The sequence below is a fragment of the Schistocerca cancellata genome, chromosome 5, assembly GCF_023864275.1.
Source record: "Schistocerca cancellata isolate TAMUIC-IGC-003103 chromosome 5, iqSchCanc2.1, whole genome shotgun sequence".
NCBI lineage: Eukaryota > Metazoa > Arthropoda > Insecta > Orthoptera > Acrididae > Schistocerca > Schistocerca cancellata.
This window is the reverse complement of record NC_064630.1, coordinates 663,185,921-663,210,003: the sequence shown is the minus strand read 5'-3', so window position 1 is coordinate 663,210,003 and position 24,083 is coordinate 663,185,921. Positions and strand designations below refer to the sequence as shown.

General features: G+C 38.7%; 1 protein-coding gene across 1 annotated transcript in view; it reads right to left on the bottom strand.

Annotated features, from left to right (window-relative positions):
- LOC126188749 (structural maintenance of chromosomes protein 1A-like) overlaps window positions 1-24,083 on the bottom strand; it is a 261,744-nt gene that overhangs the window by 201,484 nt on the left and 36,177 nt on the right. Inside the window, exons 10-11 of the mRNA XM_049930359.1 lie at window positions 18,502-18,567; window positions 3,779-3,936 (exon numbers count right to left, since the gene is read on the bottom strand). Coding sequence (XP_049786316.1) covers window positions 3,779-3,936; window positions 18,502-18,567 — 224 coding nt within the window. The remainder of the gene's footprint in view (window positions 1-3,778; window positions 3,937-18,501; window positions 18,568-24,083) is intronic.

Sequence of the window (24,083 nt, the reverse complement as noted above, 5' to 3'; positions counted from 1 at the left end):
TACACTAAGCAAGATTCTGTTGTTAAAATTTCAACCAAAATATGGGCGATAATAAATAGTTTTAAGTTTTTTAAAACAGCTACAAGTCACACTTAGTAAATTTTATTTCATTCTTCAGATGAACAAGAGCATCATCAGAATATACACGGTAAAAGATACAAATTAGGGTAATATGAAAAAGTTACACTGATGTTACATAAAGTACATATTCTGTTTCCAGTATGGCAACTTTCATTTACAGCTGGCTGACAGCTCTAAAGATTGTATTTTAAGTTGGTTGACAGCACTGGCTGCAGTATAGTACTGAAACTTACATTTAAAGTACTTTTAAGTAAATTAGTAAATGATGACAGTGACAGTGCCAAAAATTAAATTGCTTGTACAATAGTACTTGTAACATCAAAAGATAATTTACAATTACAGAAAACGAAATTTACATTTTAATCACCTCTTTCATGGTCATGTGTATAGACATCTAACATCTGCACATATCTGTACAAAGGACAATATCATTCAAAATACATACTCCCTTTGTCAGATAAGTTCAGTTGAAAAAAATAGAAAATTGGACTTACCAAGTATGCTCCTTGCCCCTATCAAAGTAATCCCCTTAGCTATCTATAAACAGTTGTCAACGTTTCAGGAGGTCTTGAAAGCAAGCAAGGAAATTTTCTTCAACTGTGATTCTTGTAAGCTCATTTGTCACAGTCTGTTGGATTTCAGCGGTATCTTGATGAAGCTTTCTTTTCAGTAATCTTTTCATTCACGGAAACAAGGAAAAATTGCAAGGCGACAGGTCAGGCAAATGTGGCGGATGTGAGATGGCAATAATACAATGTCTGGCTGGATTCCTGGTAACAGATAAAGCATACTGGGTCTTATATTGTCACCAGTAAGAACCAGTCCTGAGAATTTCACAAATCGGGGTGGCAATGTTGAATTGCTTGTCACCAGTATGCGATTTGTGCTTTTACCAGTAGGGGGGATGTCTTAGGGGGTTAGTAAAATTATATATGTTACTAGCTTTGACCGTGGCGTTACCCATGGTTTAACAGTTATTTATAAATAGATGTTAATGCCGAAACACACTATTCACGTGTATGCACTATCAGAAAAGCCATCCCTTGTTATAGCTTTAAAAGCACATTACAGGCGAAGCTTATTTACACAATCATCTACATACAGGTATATGAGGGGAATTCAAAAAGTAAAGGCACATTTGTGAAAAGCTGTACTTATTCTGATGATAGAAAACTGAAACAAACATGCGTTATTTTCCCCACATGCGTTATTTTTCTACGTAACCTCCCTGGACTTCAATGCAGTTTTCCCGACGTTTTACGAGTTTTTTTATTTCATCAGAAAATACGTTCATCGGTTGCATCTGTAACCAATTTTGCACTGCAGCAATGACGTCTTCATCACTTTCAAATCTTCTTCCGTGTAGTGCTTCCGTTAAGGGTCCAAACATGTGAAAATCACTTGGAGCCAGGTCCGGACTGTATGGTGGGTGTTCCAGCACCTCGAATCTCAACTTCTTTATTGCGTCGGCTGTCCATTTGGCAGAATGTGGGCGAGCGTATCTTGCTGCAGGATGACACCTCTTCACAGTTTTCCACCTCGTTTGGATCTGATTGCAGGTTTTAGTTTCGTACGCAACACATCACATCCACCATGCAATACAGACCTGGCTTAGAAAGCCTCGTTTACGCTGGGGCAACGTCTTGCAACGTTGTGGCATGCTACGGAAATGTGGCGTGCATCGTCTTGTCATTTAGTTCTAAATGTTTTGAAATGCTTACCTACTACGTAACACTTTTTCAAAATTAATAAGCGAGCATTATAATAGTATTAATAATAAGACTGTATTAAAAACTTTCAGTGTTCGGCTCCACAAATTTAAATTATATGTAAAGTTTTACTCCAGTGCATGGGAAATAAACATCCCAAGTAGGGATGCATAAACTAAAACCAGAGGAGGGGATGGTCTGATGCAGTGGGGGGGAAATCCCCCCCATCCCCCCCCTGCAAATCGCACACTGCTTGTCACCAACATTTCAAGGCTCCAATGTAAAGAGTTTGTTTCGCTGTTTGCCCTGGAGGAAGATACTCATGGTGCCCAAGCCTTTACATCAGAGAATGTGATCAACATTGTCTTTGTTCTTGAAAGCTGTCATTTGATTTTTCTCGAGGCTGGTGATCCATGACTACATCAATCACCACTTTGACACTTTATGTGAGGCTCATACTGAGAGTGCCAACTTTCATCCCCAGCCACAATATTTGACAGAACTGTGGGATCTGGCTCTATCCAGTAGCCCAGCAGAAATTTTTTGTCTTTCCTCTTTCTATTCGTCTGTTAGTGTGTGTGAGGGATGAGTTTTGCATTAAGTTTCTGTTTCCCTAAATCTTCCCATAAAATGTTATGACATGCATCATGATTCAAATTAAGTTCTTCTGATATTGCATGCACAGTTACACGATAGTCTGCTTGCAATAACTGCATAACACGCTCCATGTCTGCATTGGGATGCACTGTAGATGGACAACCAATTCTGGAATCGTACTAAATCTCTGCCTTCACGAACCTTTTGTGACACTCGAAAGCACAACATCTTGTAAGTGCCTCTGCTGCATATATTTGCTTAATCATCATCCACATTTCACTAAGGGTTTCCCCAAGCTTAACACAGAACTTAAGGTTCACTCTTTGCACACAGCAAGCACAACATCTTGTAAGTGCCTCTGCTGCATATATTTGCTTAATCATCATCCACATTTCACTAAGGGTTTCCCCAAGCTTAACATAGAACTTAAGGTTCACTCTTTGCACACAATCAGTGCCCATTGTGTCACTGCAACCAATCTGCCAGGAAGCCAAACAGTGCTTTGCTAAACATAGCCTTGCCACCTAATGAGTTTGTGCAGAAACATGAACACAAGGACATTTCAAGGATGCATATATTCCAGCTAACATAAAAACATTTGTTCCTTTTTAGTATTGCAAACTCAGAAATTAAGAAATCTGAAACTTCCTGGCAGATTAAAACTGCGTGCCGGACTGAGACTCGAACTCGGGAACTCCCGAGTTTGAGTCTCGGTCCAGCACACAGTTTTAATCTGCCAGGAAGTTTCATATCAGCGCACACTCTGCTGCAGAGTGAAAATCTCATTCTGGAAAGAAATCTGTATTGTGACTCTTATGATGAAGGGACTATTTAAAAATGTCTTTACAAATATGCATTCAAACTTACCATTTTTTAAAATATTTCTTTTAGGATAACACAGCAACTATTATATTCTAGTTGATTATCTATAGCACTTGATCAAATAACTGGAAGGATCCATGTAAATTAATTTTGTTTGTTTGTTTAATAAATTTTGTGGCTTTTCTTCTTTTCTACAAAAATTTCCTGTTCTTCTAAAATACTTAACGTAGGATATTGATTTGAGGTGTGGATAATTTTCATACTGTCTTGAATCTCTCCTAAAGTATGTTTAGTTGTTCTCAAATGTTCACCCAATGCTGCACGATTTGAATTTTAACTGCAATGTTCCTTATTGCATAATGTATTTTAAATGCTCTTTTAATTTGGCCACTGTACATACTTGGACAATTTTTGCAATTCATTACATATAATCCTGATTTAATGTATTTTTCCTTATGCACTTTCTCTTTGTGCATTAGCGCATGTCTACAGGAGTTGCTAGTTATTTGTAGAATTTAACATTAAAGTGACAGGCTAAAATCATAGACACAAAAACAAACTGAACACACCTGTAATCACGCTGTTCAAACACATAAATGCTGGGACTCCCTAACTCTCTGAGGAAATTCTGGAACACATTATCCTTAATGGATTCAATCTTTTGACGTAGATCGTCCATTGACTTCTGACGTTCTGCCAATTTATTTCTCACATCAGTGATGATATTCTGAAAGGTAACAAAAAAATTTTATAATCTTAAAGTAGCTCAATAATCTGACTCAAACAATGGAAAATCCAGGATGGAATGTAATACAGTCATGAACCTTTTCTCCTGAAGCCTTATCCCCACAGAAATATCAGTCCTTTCCAAAGGCCTCACCTTTTGCTCCACTCCCAAACTCAATCATGCAGGACTTGTTAAAGACCTCCTTCCCTTCATCCGGTCCCTACAGTGGAAACACTTTTTTGCCACCAACCCTACCAATCATACTCAACCAAAGACCAATATTGAACCTTGCCTAACGCAGTTCACTCCTCCATCCAAATGTGACCCACCCCCACTGCCCCCAAACCAACCCCTGTTAACTTTCCAGAATTTCTTAACATCAAAACTTGCCTCACCATCATTCCCCAAATCTCTCAACATGCAGACTAGTCTTACATCCACAGAAAGAACCACAGTCTACCATCTAAAAACTGATCCCGACCTTATTTTCCTACCTGCGGACAAAGGCTTCACCAAGAAGTCCCTTCTGTACAGCCTACCCACCTGTGGTTGTCGCATCTGCAGTGACGGGCAGTCCCTCTTGAAATATACCGAGGGTCTCATGGAAGCCTTCACTGACCGTAATTATCCTCCCAACCTTGTACAAAAACAAATCTCCTTATCTTTCCAGTCTCCCACCACCTCCTCAAATCCCACTGTACAGCCACAGGGGAGAATTCCCCTGGTAGCTCAGTACCACCCAGGACTGGAGAAACTGAATTACACTCTCCGCTAGGGTTTCAATTACCTCTTATCATGCCCTGAAATGAGAAATGTCCTGCCCATTATCCTTCCCACCCCTCCCACAATGGTATTCCACCGTCCACCGAACCTACACAATATACTCTTTCCTCCTTACACTACCACAGCTCCCAATCCCTTACCTCATGACTCATAGACCTGTAATAGACCTAGACGCAAGACCTGTCCGATACATCCTCCCACCACCACCTACCCCAGTCTGGTCTCTAACATCACTTACCCCATCAAAGGCAGGGCTACCTGTGAAACCAGTCATGTGGTCTACAAGCTAAGCTGCAACCACTGTGCTGCATTCTATGTAGATATGACAACCAACAAGTTGTCTGTCTGTATGAATGACCACTGACCAACTGTGGCCAAGAAACAAGTGGATCATCCTGTTGCTGAACACACTGCCAAACATGAAACCTTCATTTCAACGACTGCTTAACATCTTGTGCCATATGGTGCCTTCCCACTAACACCAGATTTTCTGTATTGTGCAGGTGGGAACTTTCCCTGCAATATATCCAATGTTCCCATAACCCTTCTGACCTCAACCTTCGTTAGTCACTGCCCACACCCATCCAGCCCCTTCCCTGTTCCCATTCCACACTACACAGCCATCATTCCACCACCACATCCAGTCTTTTTATTCTTTCCACTACTCCCTCCCCCCCTCCTCCTTCTTCCCCACCTTTCCCCTGCCATCCGTTTAAACCACAACACTTTACTGTCCACCATCCCCACCATACTATCCCTCCCCCTCCCCACCCCAGCCTCCTCCTTACCCCCACCATGTCACCACTCCCATCATGCACTGGTGCTGCTCCTGCTGCTCGCAGTGTGGCTTCAGTTGTCTGAGACTACAGTTGTATCTGTGAATTGCATTTGTGTGTGTGTGTGTGTGTGTGTGTGTGTCCATTGCTGACGAAAGCCAATGGCTGAAAGCTGTAATTGTGAGAGTCTTTTTGTTGTGCCTATCTGCGACTTAGCATCTCTGCTATTTGGTGAGTAGCAACTATCAATATTCAGACTCAATTTTCTAATTTATGCTTTGACTATCTCAACAAAAAAATCTAGTACAAGATACCAGAGGTAACAATATTCATATTATAATAATTATTATGAAACTGTATGAAATACATCATTGTTTCGTGTGAATAATTTCATTATCAAATCAAATTACAGTATACCCAGGTAGGGACCTGACTTTCAGAGTTGGCAGTGGTGTGCGTGACGTGTGCTTGCTTGTGTGTGTTTCTCTTTCACTGATGAAGGCTGTGACTGAAAGCTTGGTATAAACGTCTTTTTGAATTGAGCCCGTCAGCAACTTAACATGTCTTCTTTACAGTCATTATAAAATCACAAGTAGACAGATGACTTTAATAGATATATCTGCTTATTATATACTTAACAGACACTGGTGTTTGGTTGATGGTTTCAAGATTAGTTCAACGAGGCTTTGTCAATGTTAACTACCCGGCACAACTGGATTAGGAAAGACCACAACAATATTAACTCCAGATGAAGTAGTTTATTCCTTCATTAATCATGTTCCATATATCCTGTGAAAATTGTCACCTTCAAGTCCAGAGCGCAGCCAAATCACATCAAACAGCAGGTCCACCATAGCGTAGCTACTCTGAGTTGTGGAATACAAACATGCACCATGAGACCTGGCTTGTAGATGTCAGGAGCGGCATTAAATAAGGCTCCATAGTTAATGGAGCAGGCGGCTGCGATCGCTGTATGTTCTGGGCAGCCAATCTCTGAGTGTTATGTGAAGCCAATCACTGTGTTTTAAAGCATGCGTGCTTGAAGGCAGCATGCAATGATAGCAGCAGTCCTTGCATGGAGAAGTGTTGTCAAGGATGCATTTCTCTGCTGTGTGTAATGGGGTGCGTCGCTGTTCAGTGTGGAGATTTAATATTGGTGTATACCCCAATTAAGCATGGTAATGTGTTGTGTTTTTGGTGTGGTCCATATTTTTTTCCACCTCCTATATGTGTGGAGCTGTAGTATACTTCTAGATTCCTTACTTAATACTAGATCCTGAAATTTTGTAAGTATTCTTTCATGGGATAATTGCAATCTATCTCCAAGTATCTGGCAGTTCAGGTTTCTCAGCATGTCCACAAAGCTGCCTCATGAGTCACACAAACCTGTGACCATATGTGCTGCCATTTTTCGTACACATTCAATATACTTATTACTCCTATTTGGTATAAGTCCAATACACTTGAGCAACTTTCTAGGATGAATTGCATGAGTGTTTTGTAAGCAATCTCCCTTGTTGTTATGTGTATTTTTAGGTCATGTCCTGCCTTTATTCTTAAGATATGACTCTGATCATTGCTTCAAGGTATTTATTTGCCTCCAGGTATAAATCTAATTGCACTCACCAGTGCTGGCACAATCTAATAAATGAATTTTGAACAGGTTTCACTTACTAAACATAGTATTTATTAGTAAAATATGCCAACAAGAAAACTTTAAAAGATGAAGTGATGGGAATGATAAAAATTTCATAGTAATATTAGTATAGTTGTACAAGAGACAAGGTTCCCTGATGATCAAATCACTGATTACAATGGCTTCAGTATCTTAAAAAGTGGAACTGATAGGAAAATTGGCAGAGGGGCAAAGATGCTCGTTATGGCCTTTACTGTTGAAAAGTCCGTTGTTAAATCTATGAAGTCTGTAAGAACCTGTGTAGGTACATGATGAAAAGACCCCCCCCCCCCCCCCCAGGATATCATAAAGTTAATATTTATTAAAAAAAAACCAAAAATGAAACACTAATCAACCAGAAGACTTGGAAAAGACATTAATTATGAATGCGCGGTAAGGCACAGACAAATGAAATAATGTTCATTCAATTATTTGTATAGTCCCCCCCCCCCTCCCCCCACACTAACTCTCTCGTAAGTAGAAGGATGATGAAGATGTGTGATTTTAAATAAGAAGTATTACAAGTTTAGTGTATCACATGTGTGCATGAATAATAGTTTATAGAACAACAGTAGCAAGTATTTTTTATTTATGGAAGTGAAGTGAAAACAATATAAGGAAGATTTTTCATGATTATGACAAGTGCCGGTGTTCTTAGAGTCCGCTTCCTGCAACTAAATTGAAATGTAAGCAAAGTCCGAAAGCCAGGAAAAATTCAAATATGCATAGAACATTTCTAATAAATAAAGCAATCATATTATATCCTACAAAAATGTGTTTTCGTATGCATATTTAATAATATTTAGTAATAATATTTCATTTTTATTATTATTTTTTTTTACTTTATAGAATTTGAAAAGGCAGTTGAACTACGCAAAAAACCCTTCGCAAAATACAGCTTGCATAAGAATGAGGAGAATCACGAAAATTTTCTAGGGACTCAAAAGGTTTCGAATAAAATTATCAGACAAGAGAAGAGAAAATATGTAATCCAGCAACTAGAATCAATAGAAACAGATTTTAAAAATTATAATACACATGGATTCTACAAGACCTCCACAAACCAAATTACAGGGTATAACCCTCTAAATGTTTCCTTCTGAAAACCAGATAGGAGTTTAGCACTAAGCGATGAAGAAAATTTTGAAGTACTAGCCAAATATTTTGAAAAATTACTAAACTGTCCAGAACCAACAGAAACCCTCCCAATATCAAACACCAAAGCCCCGCAAGTAAAAGATTCTACACTGCCAACAGAAGAAGAAATTATCAAACACATAAAGAAACTCAAAAATAACAAAGCCTCCGGGGAGGATGGAATTGTAGCCGAATTTCTCAAAAGTCTAGGGCCTAATTCAAGAAAGGAGCTAGTAACAATTATTCAAAATATAGGGGTCACCGAAGAAATCCCAGGAGATTGGAAGTGTGCCTTAATACACCCATTACATAAAAAAGGGGACAAATAGGATATGAATAATTACAGAGGAATTTTTCTACTCCCAGTCACATATGAGATATTATCAGCCACTATTCTTGAAAGAGCACTACAACTGCTAGAACCCAAAATCTCAGATTTCCAAGCTGGCTTCAGGCCAAACAGATCGAGCCCAGAGCAAATTTTAAACCTAAAATTAATCACAAGAATAAGGAAGATGCAAGGCGGGCCTACAATATATGTCTTCATCGACTTCAAAAAGGCCTGTGACTCAATCCACAGACCCACACTATTTAGGGTTCTTGGAGAAAAAGGATTGGATTAGAAAATACAGAAAATCATTCAGCAGGCATTAACAAATACAACATCCAAAGTGAAATTTATGGGAAAACTTTCAAAACCATTTGAGATAAAAACTGGGGTTACACAAGGTGACAGATTATTGTTGTTGTTAAATACAGTTCTAGACAGAGTCATGAAAGAATGGGAAAAGAAACTTCAAGAAGAAAATTGCTGAAAACCAATTTCATTAGGAGCCAAAAAAATAACCTACGAATCCCCTACGAATCTTCCTTTGCGGACACTCTCACAATAATGGCAGATTCTTGTGAGATGGCTATAAAGCAGATAGAAACTCTAAAAGAATGACCCGAGAAAGTCGGCCTGCAGATATCATTTGAAAAGACAGTGTTTACAAATTTAGAAATTTTCAAATTACAAACAAAATATGAAGAAATTAACAGAGCATCACACTTTAAATATCTAGGAGAAATTATCTCTGAAAAATATGCACAACAAGAAAGGATACAAAAAGTTCATAAAGGTTTAGGATTAGTGCAAAACCTCTATAATAAAAAATGCTTATCTTTAAATGCCAAAATTAGACATTACAAAACAGTAATTAAACCATCAATGTTACATGCCAGCGAAACCTTGGCGCTAAACAGGAAAACTGATATACAAAATCTAAAGAAAGAAGAAAGAAAAGTAATTAGGAATATTTTGGGACCAAGATGGACCAAGAATGGATACAGACTACAGAACACATCCAAAATTGAAAAATATTCCAACGTAGAGACAGACATGAGGAAAAGATACCTCAAATTCTATGGCCACATAATGAGGCTTCCCGAACACAGTCTAAGAAAAAGAATAGTAAAATATGTAGATTCCCTTGATAATGGAGAAGAATGGATCCAAAATGTTAAAAAAAGACTTGGAATTAGCCAAAATCACCAAAAAAGAAATAGACGTAAGGAACAATTTTAGAATAAATGGGAGGTTAAACCAGAGACAAACGTCCAAAGAACCGGAATAAAATGGAGCGAAGAAAGAAGAGCTAAATTCTCGTAAACAATGAAAAACTGGTGGGCAAATAAAAAGAACCAGAAGAACAATAAGAACAGAAAATGAACCATCTTTACTTAGCATCTTCCACTCTGGGAGCTTTGCGACTAATAATAATAATAATAATAATAATAATAATAATAGTAATATAGTTGTTGTGTGGTGGATTTGTTTCATTTGGCTCCTATCTAATCATAGCAAGTAGGTCAACATCTTGTAAACAATACTGTGATTATCGAGACTGTGAAACTAAGGTATAATGAGTGTCACATAACTTACAACAGGTAACATCTCATTCTCTTCCAAGCTATAGTGTTTTTCTTTGTTATTAGCAGTTTCAGGTGTGAGTGTATTTACCCAGCAGCTCTGATATCTGGAGGAATTTCTGCCAATAAAGCAATATGAAAGTAAACAGAATTAGATGAGTAGTGTGTTGGTAAAACTGAAAGCTTCTGCCAATTAGCTGTCCAAGAAACCTTTCATTAAAATCATTCAGATGCATATAATGGCACTTTTTATGTGACTGAATAATGAAGAAATTCTTCATTCACACCTCCATGGGAACAGCATTTATCTTAAATAGCTAAAAATAACTACAGAAAACATAAATATGTATGGCTAGAACAGGACTGAACCGTCATCCTTTTGAATTTGAGTTCACTGTCTTTATCACTGCACCGCCAAGCCGAATAGATTGAAATTAACGGAATCTGAGTCATCCATTCTGCTCTTTTAGTAACATTTCAAGAAATAAAGAGTCGTGGCTACTAAGGTAATCTTTTGCTTAAGTCATTAAATATCTGGGGATTTTTTGGTTCCTTACCAGTACCTGCAAGCCATCATATCAAAGACTTTTGCACCGGAATATGAAACTCCATTCTGAACCCTAGAGAGGCATGGAAAATCTATTTGAACTCGTTTTCACATCTTCAATTACGGATGTAAATTGCACTGTTCATCTTAAATCCATTCTTATTATTTATCACAGATACAATTTAGAAGTAAATGTATTGACATGTGAGGGTATCAATCTCTAAGTCTCTGAAGTAGCTTCTGTAGGATGTTTAGTATCTCCTCTGCAATAATTTTTAAAGCATCCCTCTACAAAATAAACACTTTTTTCATTGTGACTGCAATGCTCCAGAAGATTCTGCCATATAACAGTATCATGTGAAGGTGTTAGAAGTATGCTAACACTCCCAACCGCAGGTCAGCACAGTGAGGGAGATATGTTTGTAAGTGTAATGTCAGCAGAATAATTGGTTAACTTATTCACATGCTGATGCCACTTCAGTTTTTTGTCAGTCTGCAATTTCAAAAATGGAGTGTCATCGATTTTTAGTTCTGGTATCTGTTTTTATTTGTCTAAAACTGTGTAACACTAGTTTGATAGAAATATTATTTCATCCAAATACTAGAGGATTGGTAATAAGATAGAACAGCTCTGAAAAAGGTAAGACATCATGTGCTACGTGAGCACCACATAACCACAGGTTTAGATAAGTTACACACAAAGGATTACACCCTAGCATCTTACTCATGCAGAACTAATATGGGAAAAGGAGGAGTTGTGTGTTACATTAAGACAGAACAGAAGTTCAAAAAATTGATACAAGCAGACTTTTTTATTATCACATAGAAGTGTGTGGTTGTGAATTGATATCGAAAAATCGTTCACTTTTTAATTGTAACACTATATGTGAGTGTTATTTAGAAAGTAAGGCCCAATTTCTCATGAAACATAAACTATCACAGATTTTTTTCAAAAAACTGTATTATTTAAGTCCTTAAATGATTCTCTATTTTTTACATAGTTTCCATATTTGTTTAAACACATTTCATAACATTCCACAATCTTCTGCATCTGTAAGACAGACACCTGCTGCCTGTGAGGTTAACAGTCTTTATCAGCTTCTTTCATGTCGTCATCCATTTTAAAGTCCTTGCTGCTGAGAAACTCCTTTAGGTAATGGCCGGCTGGCCTTGGCAGCCAGACTGTGATCACGTGTGTATGTGTGTGTGTGTGTGTGTGTGTGTGTGTGTGTTTTGTCGTCTAGTTCTGATGAAGGCATGTTGGCTGAAATCTATGTTCGACAGTCCTCTGCACTTCTTATTTATTTCGTTCCTAAGTGACTTGTATTCCTCTATTCCTGAATTTCCTTGAATATTTTTGTACTCCTTTCTTTTGTCGATCAGTATTTCTTCTGCTATCCATGGTTTCTTCGCAGTTACCTTTCTTGCACCTACAGTTTTCTTTCCAACTTCTGTGATTGCCCTTTTTAGAGATGTCCATTTCTCTTCAACTGAACTGACTACTGGGCTATTCATTATTGCAGTTTCTATAGCCTCAGAAAACTACTTAGTACTTCTATATTCTACTTCCTTTCGCTTTGATTCTTCCTGACTAAGTCTCTTAAATGGCAGACTTTTCTTCATCATTACTAAATTATGATATCATTCTATATCAGCTCCTGGGTAAGCCTTACAACCCAACACCCCATTTCAGAACCTCTATCTGACCATGATGTAATCTAATTGTTGTTGGTGTTGGTTTGCTGTCGATTATGATGAGAAGAACCTTATTACTGTACTGCTCACAGTAACCCACTCTCTGTCCTAACTTCCTATTAATGATGAATCCTACTCCTGTTACACCATTTCCTGCTGCTGTTGATATTACCCTATACTCACCTGACCAGAAATCCTAGTCTTCTTCCCACTTCAGTTCACTGACCCTCACTATATGTAGACTGAGTCTCTGCATTTACCTTTTCAGATTTTCTAGCTTCCCTACCACGTTCAAACAAACTTCTGATGTTCCATGCTCCAACTAGTAGAATATCACCCTTTTCATTCTTTTTCTTGTGGTCAGCTCTCCCTTGGCAGTCACCTTCCAGAGATGCAAATGGGGGGAGTAGTCTGGGATCTTTTGGCAATGGAGGGATCATCATGACTCTTTTTTTCAATTACAGGCCATATGTCCTGGGGATATGCGTTATGTGTCTTTAATGCAGTGTTTCGATTGCCTTCTGCTTCATCATGCCATTAATCATTGCTAATTCTTCTGAATTTTTTTATAGGCAGTTTCCCTCCTCAAGTGCAAGAGAGTGCTCTGAACCCCTGTCCACTCTTCTGACCTCTTTGACAAGGCTATTGACAGAACAGGGTGACTTCTCATGCCGGACGTCATCGGTTGCCATTGCTAGTGATTTTTATTCAAAGTTTAAGCAGTGGCAATGTTCGAACCTGGGACCAAGGACATTCGGATTACTAGTCAAAGATGCTATCCGTAGACCTTGGACCTCAGTCTAAAATCCGCTATTGTTCCTCATACACATATATCTAAATGATCTTCCACCTGATATACAACAAACAGAATTAGTTTGGTTCCCCCCCCCCCCCCCCCCCCCAGATGACACTAGTATTGTAATCAATCCAAACACACATACTGCCAAAGAAGAAATGGTAAACAATGTTCTTAAAGTATCATTGACTGGTTTTCTGCAATTGGTCTCACCCTTAGTATTAAAGAAAGACGACCCATATTCAGTTTTGCACATCTAGGGGATAGAGGGAGTACTACACCAATTATAAGTGTAACACAAGGTGAGGAAATGATAAATAGGGTGGAAACTTTAAAATTCTTGTGTGTCCTTGTTGATGAGAATTCAAACTGGAAAATGTACATTTCGTAAATCCTAAAACAACTTAACTCCAGCCACATTTACACTTAGAATAATTCCATATCTTTGGGAGAGACAAATCAGTAATTTGAAATCTTTTGCATGCTGCCATTCAATAATGATGTATGGAATAATGTTCTGGGGTAACTCAACTTTAAGAAAGAATGTCATCATTTCTCAAAAATGTGCTGTAAGAATAATATGTGCTCACACCCACAATCATCTTGTAGACATCTGTTTAAGGAGTTGGGCATTCTGACTACTGCTTCACAGTATGTTTATTCCCTCATGAAGTTTGTTGTAAATAATCCACTGCATTTCAAAAGCAACACTGAATGATGTACATAATTACAATACCAGAAGAAAAAAATGATATTCATTACTCTACATTAAGGCTGTCTTTAGCACAAAAAGGGGTGCACAATGCTGCTGACAGGCAGCAAAGTAAAGTGTGAAAATAAACTGGAATAGTTTGTCTTTGACAACCCCTTCTTATTCCATAGAACAATTTCTATTATAGCAATGTGTAAAAGGTGGTGGGAAAGAATTACTAAATCACACCTGTATATTTAATAATAATAATAATAATAATAATAATAACAATAATAAAAGAGGGAAGGAGAGGGAAAGACAAAAGGATATGGGTTTTAAGGGAGAGGGTAAGGAGTCATTCCAATCCCGGGAGCGGAAAGACTTACCTTAGGGGGAAAAAAGGACAGGTATACACTCGCACACACACACATATCCATCCGCATATACACAGACACAAGCAGGATTGTGTCTGTGTATATGCGGATAGATATGTGTGTGTGTGTGAGTGTATACCTGTCCTTTTTTCCCCCCAAGGTAAGTCTTTCCGCTCCCGGGATTGGAATGACTCCTTACCCTCTCCCTTAAAACCCATATCCTTTTGTCTTTCCCTCTGCTTTCCTCTTTCCTGACGAGGCAACCGTTGGTTGCGAAAGCTAGAATTTTGTGTGTGTGTTTGTGTTTGTTTGTGTGTCTATCGACCTGCCAGCGCTTTTGTTTGGTAAGTCTCATCATCTTTCTTTTTAAATATATTTTTCCCACGTGGAATGTTTCCCTCTATTATATTCATAACAATAATAAAACTAATAAATGTTCAGCATGTAGCCACAGATGAATACACTAAGCAGATTCAGAAGGATGTAGGCTACAGTACATACTGGGAGATGAAGCAACTTGCACAGGATAGAGTAGCATGGAGAGCTGCATCAAAGCAGTCTCAGGACTGAAGACCACAACAACAACAATGTAGACACATCTACAAATTAATTTGCTATGTGACTGTCTAATAATTCATTCCACATCATTACAATTTATCATGCAACTGATCCATGGAACATGAAACTAACTAACTGTTTACTGAAAATCAGTTCGACTTTCACTATTCTGCTGTTTGTGTCTGGAAATAGATGTGTTCTGGCCCTTTATCAGCTCACTTTTATCATCAGCAGCAAACATTACAATTTCATGAGGTGGACTCCAGTGTCATTGGTATATCACTTATGTATGTCCAAAAACAAGAGTGAGCCGAAAAACATACCTTGTGGGACACAATGATTTTAGTTTCACTCACTTCGTACCAGTGATTAATATGTTTTCTGTTGCTGAGATGTGACTCTGTCCATGCTAGAAGAGGCCTTTTAATGTCAAAATGTTTTAGTTTCTCAAGAAAAATTTTATGAACTACACAATCTTGAGCCCTTGAAAAGTCACAAAAAATAACAACAGGATAATTTCTCTCACTTATTTCCACCAGAACTACGTTTGTGAGATCTTTCTCTCTAAAGTTAGTCCTTCAACATTTAGATAAAGCTGTGATCATAGACGCTGAGCACCCTTGTATCTGTTTTCTGTGTAACCTAATCTTTCGTAAAACATAAAATGATTCTTAGCTTTGTATGAATATTTTGAAGACATCATTAAACTTCTTAACTGCTGTGTGTCCTTGCTATACGTCTTCACATTGTTTTATCAGTAAATACTCTAAATAATGTGACTGTACAAGCATTTTAAGTTTATTTGAAATTGTACTTTACCTACTTGAGCTACATCTGATTAATTAGGAAACTTTATAGCTACCACCTGACAATCATGACACAGAAGAGGCACTGGGTCACAAACAGTCACAATGGCATAGACTGCAAAAATATTCAGGCTTTCAGACTAAATCCTTCTGCCAAAGTGGAAAATACCTACATTCACACAAGCAAAACAAAACAATTGGCCATTGTCTCTGGATCCAACCCGTAAAGTTAGTGGCCACTTGTGTGTGAGTTGCACTTGTGTGAATGTGTGTTTGTTTGTGTATCGTATTTCAGAAGAAGGACTGTATGAAAGCTTAAAACCACTGGTGGAAAAAATAACCCAACACCAAGAAGCTTATTAGTTTCATGATTAATAATTCTCAAAATTGATCATGTATTGTCCTTGGAATTTACATGACATCAATGAATGTTGGTAGGCATGCTTCTACATCTGAAAGATGATGACTAATCAAATTTCATGGCAGTCGCAAAAGAGAGGTGCTAGTAGCGCCACTGTGAGAATTCAAAATCAGATCTGCTTCAAATACACGCTGTTATGGTCGTGAACATTAGTTACCTTTAAGACTGGTCAAGGTAAGGTGGCTTTGGACTGTATATGGTGAGTTGATGTTAGTCAAGAATGCTTTTAAGGTAACAAAAACACCATTATCAGCATCCCTCTGAGGTCGAACAAGGTTGGGCAATAGGGCTACAAGAAGCTGGATGTTCCTTCCGTGATACTGGAGAAAGACTCGCAGGAACATAGCCACTGTACACGACTGCTGGCAGCAGTGGTCACGGGAATGTACCCTCACAACAAGACTGGACTCTGGATCGCCAAATAGCACTACCAAAAGGAAAATCATCATGTTCAGCTTATGGCTCTGGCGCACTGCACTGCATCTGCAGCAGCAATATGAGCAACAGTTGGCACTACAGTGACACAATGAACTGTTACAAATGGGTTATTTCAAGGTCAACTCTGAGCCACTGACCTCAAACCAACACCATTTTCAACTTCTGTGCCGCCACGCGAGAGCACGTTGGAGGGCAGGATGGACGTCTGTTGTGTTTTTTAATGAAAGCTGGTTCTGCCTTGGTGGCAGTGATGACCATGTGTTGGACAGCGGGAGACCGTTGAGCACCTGCAACCAACCTTGTGTGCTAGACACACTGGACCTACACCTGGAATTATGGTCTGGAGTGTGATTTCGTATAACAGGAGGCGCACTCTCATGGTTATCACATGCACACTGCAAATCTCTATGTCAATCTTGTGACTGCGACCTGTTGTGCTGCCATTCATGAACAGCATTCCAGGGAGTGTTTTCCAAAAGGATAACACTCACCCACACACCTCTGTTGTAACCCAACATGCTCTACAGTGTTGACATATTGCCTTGATCTTTTCAATCACCAGATCTGTTTCCAATCGAGCACCTGTGGGACATCATCAGATATTAACTCTCTCTGTATTGACCGACGTAGTGCAACAGGCATGTAACTCCACCTACAATTGACAACTCACCGGCACAATTACACCACAATTCTTGCACATTTGCATGCTTGCATTCGACATTCTGGCAGTTAGACAGGTTATTAATGTACCAGCATTTGACATTTGCAGTGGCTTATCTTGCACTTACATTAACCTGTGATATAGCAATGTTAATCACTTAAATATGTTACCTAGACTCTACATTAATTTTTTGATGTTGCAATTTTTTTTCCACCAGTATATTTTAGGAGTTCATTGTACCTGTCTGCAACTCAATGCTTCCTCTCACAATATATCCTTTCCATTTTGTTATTATTCCATCTTGGACTATCCATTGTTTGATTTAATAAACTTGGTCAGACAACCATTTGTTATGGGCTCACATCCATTTCATGAAAAACATTTGTATTTACAAATAAATTAATAATCACTGCATGATCTTTACCAAATCTTTCTCCAGACAGCCTCAATGACATGTGACACCATTAAGCCCTGCATTCGGTTTCAAAATATTAGTTAGTTGTGTTCATTTCCCAAGTTCTAAATGAAATTTGAACTCCAGATGACTACTCTTAGCTACTGTCAGCTTTAACATTCATGTTTTTCTCTGTACTGTAAGACTATTGCTGAATTCCCTGTAATGCCTGAAAATTTTTGTCCACAGTGCTTTCGACAACAGAGTAATACACACAACTACAGCGGCATCAATGATAAGTCACTTCTCCAACCAGGTTTTCACAACATGCCGTCCATCATTAATTACTTCTTTATTGTAGTTTCCATATTTTGCACTGAGAAACTGTTTGACATAATTTGTTCAATGAAAAGATAAGATTACACTTTGCACATTTTATTTAACAAGAAACAATTGCTTTGAATTATACCGTACAAGAGGAAAATGCATATGACTTAAGGATATGAGGAAAAAGCAAAATGCCTCCAATAAGCTTTTTCCTAGTGAATTACTGCTGCTAATAATGCTGGAGAATCTTCAATGATTTATAACACACACTGTGTTCATATTTGGTTGTCACTCCTGAACCAATTTTATATTACCAGATTCTTCTGCACCTCTTGGCAGAGCAATTTCATATATAAGTCTGAAAAGCAAGTGAGCTATGTTTTGTTCCACCAATATTTCTTTGTTAAAATCCAATTTTGGGGTTATTAAGCTATCATCACATATTTTTGCTTGAAAGTGCCTACAAGTCGAAAAGTGGTTTACAATAAAGAAATGTTAGTGCAACTACTGTAATTTGTTTGCTTTTCAACCTCAAAAATTTTGATTTTCTACACAATCACACAGCCAGTACTCACCTCTGATGTCTGAATATTGCTCTTAATCTGAACAGTTCTCTGTTCAGTGTAAGTCATCTCATTTTCCTGAAAAAAACATAACTAATGACATATTTGTCCACAGCAAAAAGTAAGACTTCTAAGTCATATGACATTCATTCATGTGATCAATAAGGAATGTTTCAAAGCATACATTAATACAAGAAACTCAATCTGTCTGCTGTTTTGACAATAAACTACTATTACAATGCTTAATGTCATTTGTGATGATACCATCTAAATTAAATCAAGTAAATTACTAAGTAAAATACTACTTTTAAAAAAGCTGCTGCCTCCTCCATTTTACTTTACCGCTGCTGTTTATCTGCTTAATATTTACTTGATTATAATGGTATTTTTCAAAGAAAATATTTTTTTACATCTGTAAATACTGACTCCCTATTTACAGCACATACTGCCATACAACTGTATGAGAAATAGTTCTACTTCTAGTGTGGCTAATAAAACCTTTCAGTCCCTGAAACTAAATAATGGCATAATTTGTGGAAAGGGTATGCTTTTAATTTTCTTTTTGAATTGGCATAAATTCCCAATTTTTTGTTTTATGTTCGACAGAAGTTTAAAGAGTACTTAAGTCTGTTATGAACCCTGGACAACGAGGCAGTCTACACAAAAATTATTTGTGTGTCGTATATTGCGACTGCGTATTATCACAGTTCAGTTGACACTGATTTTTATCATGAGCAACCACTAAGGAGTAAATGTATTGGTAAGTGGGTGTAAGAATTTCAAGGTTTCTTGTTTGAAATTACGTAATATACGTTTTTGTGGGATTACGACAAACTGTTAGTTGTAAACCACTTGTAGACCTGTTCAGCTATCAGTTGAACTATGTCTGTCAGGACTTACTCTAGACTCTTGATTGGTATGTTTGAGCCACATTAAAAGTTTTTGAATTGTCCCTTAAAGTAACTGGAAGATCATTTATGTAGGTTAGAAACGAGACATCACACAGCACCGATTTGTATGGCACTCCTCATGTTATGTTTCCCCAATCTGATGTTACTTTCATGCCCAAGAAACAATCTGTGAATGAGACAGTAAGTTATGCAGACATAATTACATCTACGCAAGAGGAATGCTATTAAAGCCCTAATACTTTAATTTGCTGTATAGAATTTTGTAATCCACACAATCAAAGGTTTTGGCAAGATCACAGAACATACCAACAGGATAATATTTCTTGTTTAGCTCTGTTAACACTTCATTTGTGAGATCTTGTACTGCTTTCAGTTCTGTGTGAAGAAACTTTTACGAAAGCCAAATTGAGGGGCAGTTAACAAGTTCTGCTCAGTTAAATGAGTTTGTATTCTATCATAGGTCACTTTCTTGAACACTGTTGAAAAAACTGGAAGAAGTAGTATATGTTTGCAATTACAGGTGATTTGCCTATTCCAAATTTGTAGATGGGAATTACTACACCACACTGAAGTCCACAAGTCTGTCAGAATATATGCTCCGAGTCACTGACTGATCACAAAAGATAGCCTGAGAACAATCTTAGCAAGTCGGGCCTGAGAACAATCTTAGCAAGTCAGCAAAAGATTTTAATATTCTGCTAGAAACAGCATCATAGCCAACAGAATCATTGCCGATGAATTCTGTGATCTTCTTACAGTTTGGGTTTTTTTCCTTCTCTGAGGTGACAAAAGTGATGGGATGCCTCCAAATATTGTGTTGTACCTCCTTTTGCCCAGTGTTGTGCAGCATTTCGACATGGCATGGACTCAACAAGTTGTTGGAAGTCCTCTCCAGAAATATTGAGCCACATTGCCTCTACAGCCATCAATAAATGCAAAAGTGTTGCAGGTGCAGGATTTTGTGCACAAACTGACCTCTCGATTATGTCCCATAAATATTTGATGGGTTTTACATCAGGCAATCTGGATGGCCATACCATCAGCACATACTGTCCAGAATGTTCTTCAAACCAATCAAGAACAACTGTGGCCCAGTGACATGGCACACAGTCATCCATAAAAATTCTATCATTGTTTGGGAACATGAAGTCCACGAATGGCTGCAAATGATCTCCAAGTAGCTAATATAACCATTTTTAATCAATGATTGATTCAGTTGGACCAGAGGACCCAATCCATTAAACACAACCCACACTTATATCAGACCACCATCAGCTTGCACAGTGCCTTGTTGACAACATGGGTCCAAGGCTTGGTGACGTCTGCGCCATACTCAAACCCTACCACCAGCTCTTACCAACTGAAATTGGGGCTCAGCTGACCAGGCCACAGTTTTCCAATCATCTAGGGTCCAAGTGAGGTGGTGATGAGCCCAGAAGCACTGCAGGCAATGCCTTGCTGTTAACAAAGGCACTTGCATGGATCGTCTGCCATAGCCTATAACACCAAATTTTGCCACACTGTCCTAATGGATACATCCATTGTACATCCCACATTGATTTCTGTGTTTATTTTACACAGTGTTATTTGTCTGTTAGCACTGACAACTCTACGCAAATGCTGCTGCTCCCTGTCGTGAAGGCCGTTCGTCACTGTGTTGCCCATGGTGAGAGGTAATGCCTGAAATTTGTGTTCTCAGATCACTCTTGACACAGTGGATCTTGGAATATTGAATTCCCTGATGATTTCCGAAACTGAATGTTCCATGCATGTAGCTCCAACTGCCATTGTTCGTTAAAAATCAGTTAATTCCCGCCATGTGGCCATAATCATGCCAGAAACCTTTTCACATGAATCACCTGAATACAAATAACATCTCTTCCAATCAAATGCCCTCTTATTTCTTGTGTATGGGATACTACTGCCATCTGTATATTAGCATATTGCTACCCCACAACCTGAGTCAGCTCAATGTAATGTCTTCCTCACACACATTCACACAAGCAAGCACACCTCATGCACACTTGGCCTCCAATCTGGTAAGAGCTGCCAGTGGTGGCGGCCAAGTCTGCGTGAGGTGTGCATACTTGTGTGAAGATGTCTATGTTTTCTTTGCTGAGGAAGGCTTTGGCCAATAGTTTCATTTGTAACAGTCTTTCCATTGTGCCTGTCTGCAACTCAATGGATCATCTTTATGGTAAGTAGCAATCTATCCTATTCCTCATATTGTTATTCCAACCTGGAGTTTTCAGTGTAATGTCTGTTAGCAATGCTTTGCAGTCTCACAACAAGTAAGTCTAATTCATCCATATTTGCTTGTTCATTACTCTATGTGGTGTTTGCAGGCCCTGTGAGGAAGTAATCATAGAATTTGGTGGCCAATGAATTTAAAGTGTCACCTTTTATGCCACAGTTATTTTATGGGGACTCAGTTTCATCTGGATAAATAGTTTTGTTTGTTTCTTGTTTAATAATGTTCTTAATAATGTTCTATATAGTTTTCACCTTAGTGTTTATATAGTTTTCACCGTAAGGGCATTTTGTTTTTGAGCGCAATACATTAGTTTTGCTTTTTTAATGATAAAGATGGAGGGTGTTGACAATACTGGTGGTAATGGAATCTTTACTATTGTTTGTTCTCTGTATTATGTAAGGCTCTCTTCCTGGCACAAAGTGCTTTAATCCCAGGAGTTATCCAATCCATATCCTAGCTTCTGTGCAATCTGGACCTTATTTGTCTTGGTGGACAAGATTCAAAGTTCTGTATGAATATGGTTAAGAAAAGAGTTAAATTATCCATCAACAATTTCTGCATTAAAATTTCTCCCTAATGTTCTTCCAGTAATTTTTCTCTAAACACTGTGATAGAGTCATTGTTTATGGTACTTCAACACAACACTTTTCTTCTATGATCTGTACCTAACTGGTCAGTAAATTTTATTGCTAAAATTTGACCATCATGGTCAGATAAACCACTGACTATTTGTTTTACAGATAAATCATATCAAGTTATTGGTTCTAAGAGAAACAAATTATCAACAGCTGTTGCTCTATGTTTTTTAATACTCACAGGAATTTTATTAAGGAAAAAGCCCAAACCTGGACATCAACAACATCACATGCCCTATTTCAGAACAATCTGACAGAAATTCTATGTGATAGTCTCCATTAACAATGCTTTTCCAGTTAAGTCTGCATAAACTTATTAAAACTGCTTCTAGCTGTTGTCAGCACCTTAAAATATTTCATTCTGGTGGTCTGTAAATAATCAGCACTACAAGCTTGTGTGTTTAATGATCCACTATTGGTGCCACAGCATTCTAAGAGTTGTTCACCACAATATTCATTGACCTGTTGCTCTATGTTTTTTAATAATTGCATGAATTTTATTAAGGAAAAAGCCCAAACCTGGAAATCTTGCCCAGAACCCCAGTCAGAGGAGACTCATCAGACAGGATGAGAAGGAAAGACACTCTACACCTTTTCCTAAAACTCACCAGCCCTTTTCTTTCAACCCTCCCTCCCCCTTAAACTCTTCTGCCAGCATAAGGAGGCACTGGCTCCAAAAGCATGTGTTCTCCTGGTGCCACTTGGTGAGTAGATTTTTTTCTATCTATCAAGTTACACTATATGTATACATTTATATCACATAATTCACGACATAATTGCTTTCAAAAGGAAACCAGAAATGGTAAGGATGGTTTGAGTGGTTTAACAATTAATTAATGAGAAGCAAAAGTAAACACAATTAATGACAAACTGCCTATTGGCTTCTGTCTCGGGTTCTTCGGCCGACGTTCATCTAATGATTTTTCTGACGTTTCGCCAGCACGAGTGGCTGGCATTGTCAAAGCTTCACCCTCCATTGCCGGTGGTGAACTGGAGGCGAGCTCGCGGCCGCAGGCTATATGTACCTGGCGCGCCAACGTCCGAGGGCTTCTCCGCGGTCATTTCCGGTGCGTTTCTCCTCTTGCTACCTGCGACGGTCGTTCGCTGCAGTACGGGAAGCCAGGACCCGTTTACCTTAAGGCTTTCCTCTTTCTTGTTGAAACTGTTCGCGTGTTTTTGGATTTCTACAGCTTCTCTGAACAGGCGCATGTGATAGTGCTTCTCTACAGACAGAACTTCCGTGTCGGCGAATTTTATTACGTGGTCGGTCTCATTCAGTGCGTGCTCTGCCACGGCCGATTTCTCCACCTGCCCCAACCTGCAATGTCGCTTATGCTCAGGTTGGGGCAGGTGGAGAAATCGGCCGTGGCAGAGCACGCACTGAATGAGACCGACCACGTAATAAAATTCGCCGACACGGAAGTTCTGTCTGTAGAGAAGCACTATCACACGCGCCTGTTCAGAGAAGCTGTAGAAATCCAAAAACACGCGAACAGTTTCAACAAGAAAGAGGAAAGCCTTAAGGTAAACGGGTCCTGGCTTCCCGTACTGCAGCGAACGACCGTCGCAGGTAGCAAGAGGAGAAACGCACCGGAAATGACCGCGGAGAAGCCCTCGGACGTTGGCGCGCCAGGTACATATAGCCTGCGGCCGCGAGCTCGCCTCCAGTTCACCACCGGCAATGGAGGGTGAAGCTTTGACAATGCCAGCCACTCGTGCTGGCGAAACGTCAGAAAAATCATTAGATGAACGTCGGCCGAAGAACCCGAGACAGAAGCCAATAGGCAGTTTGTC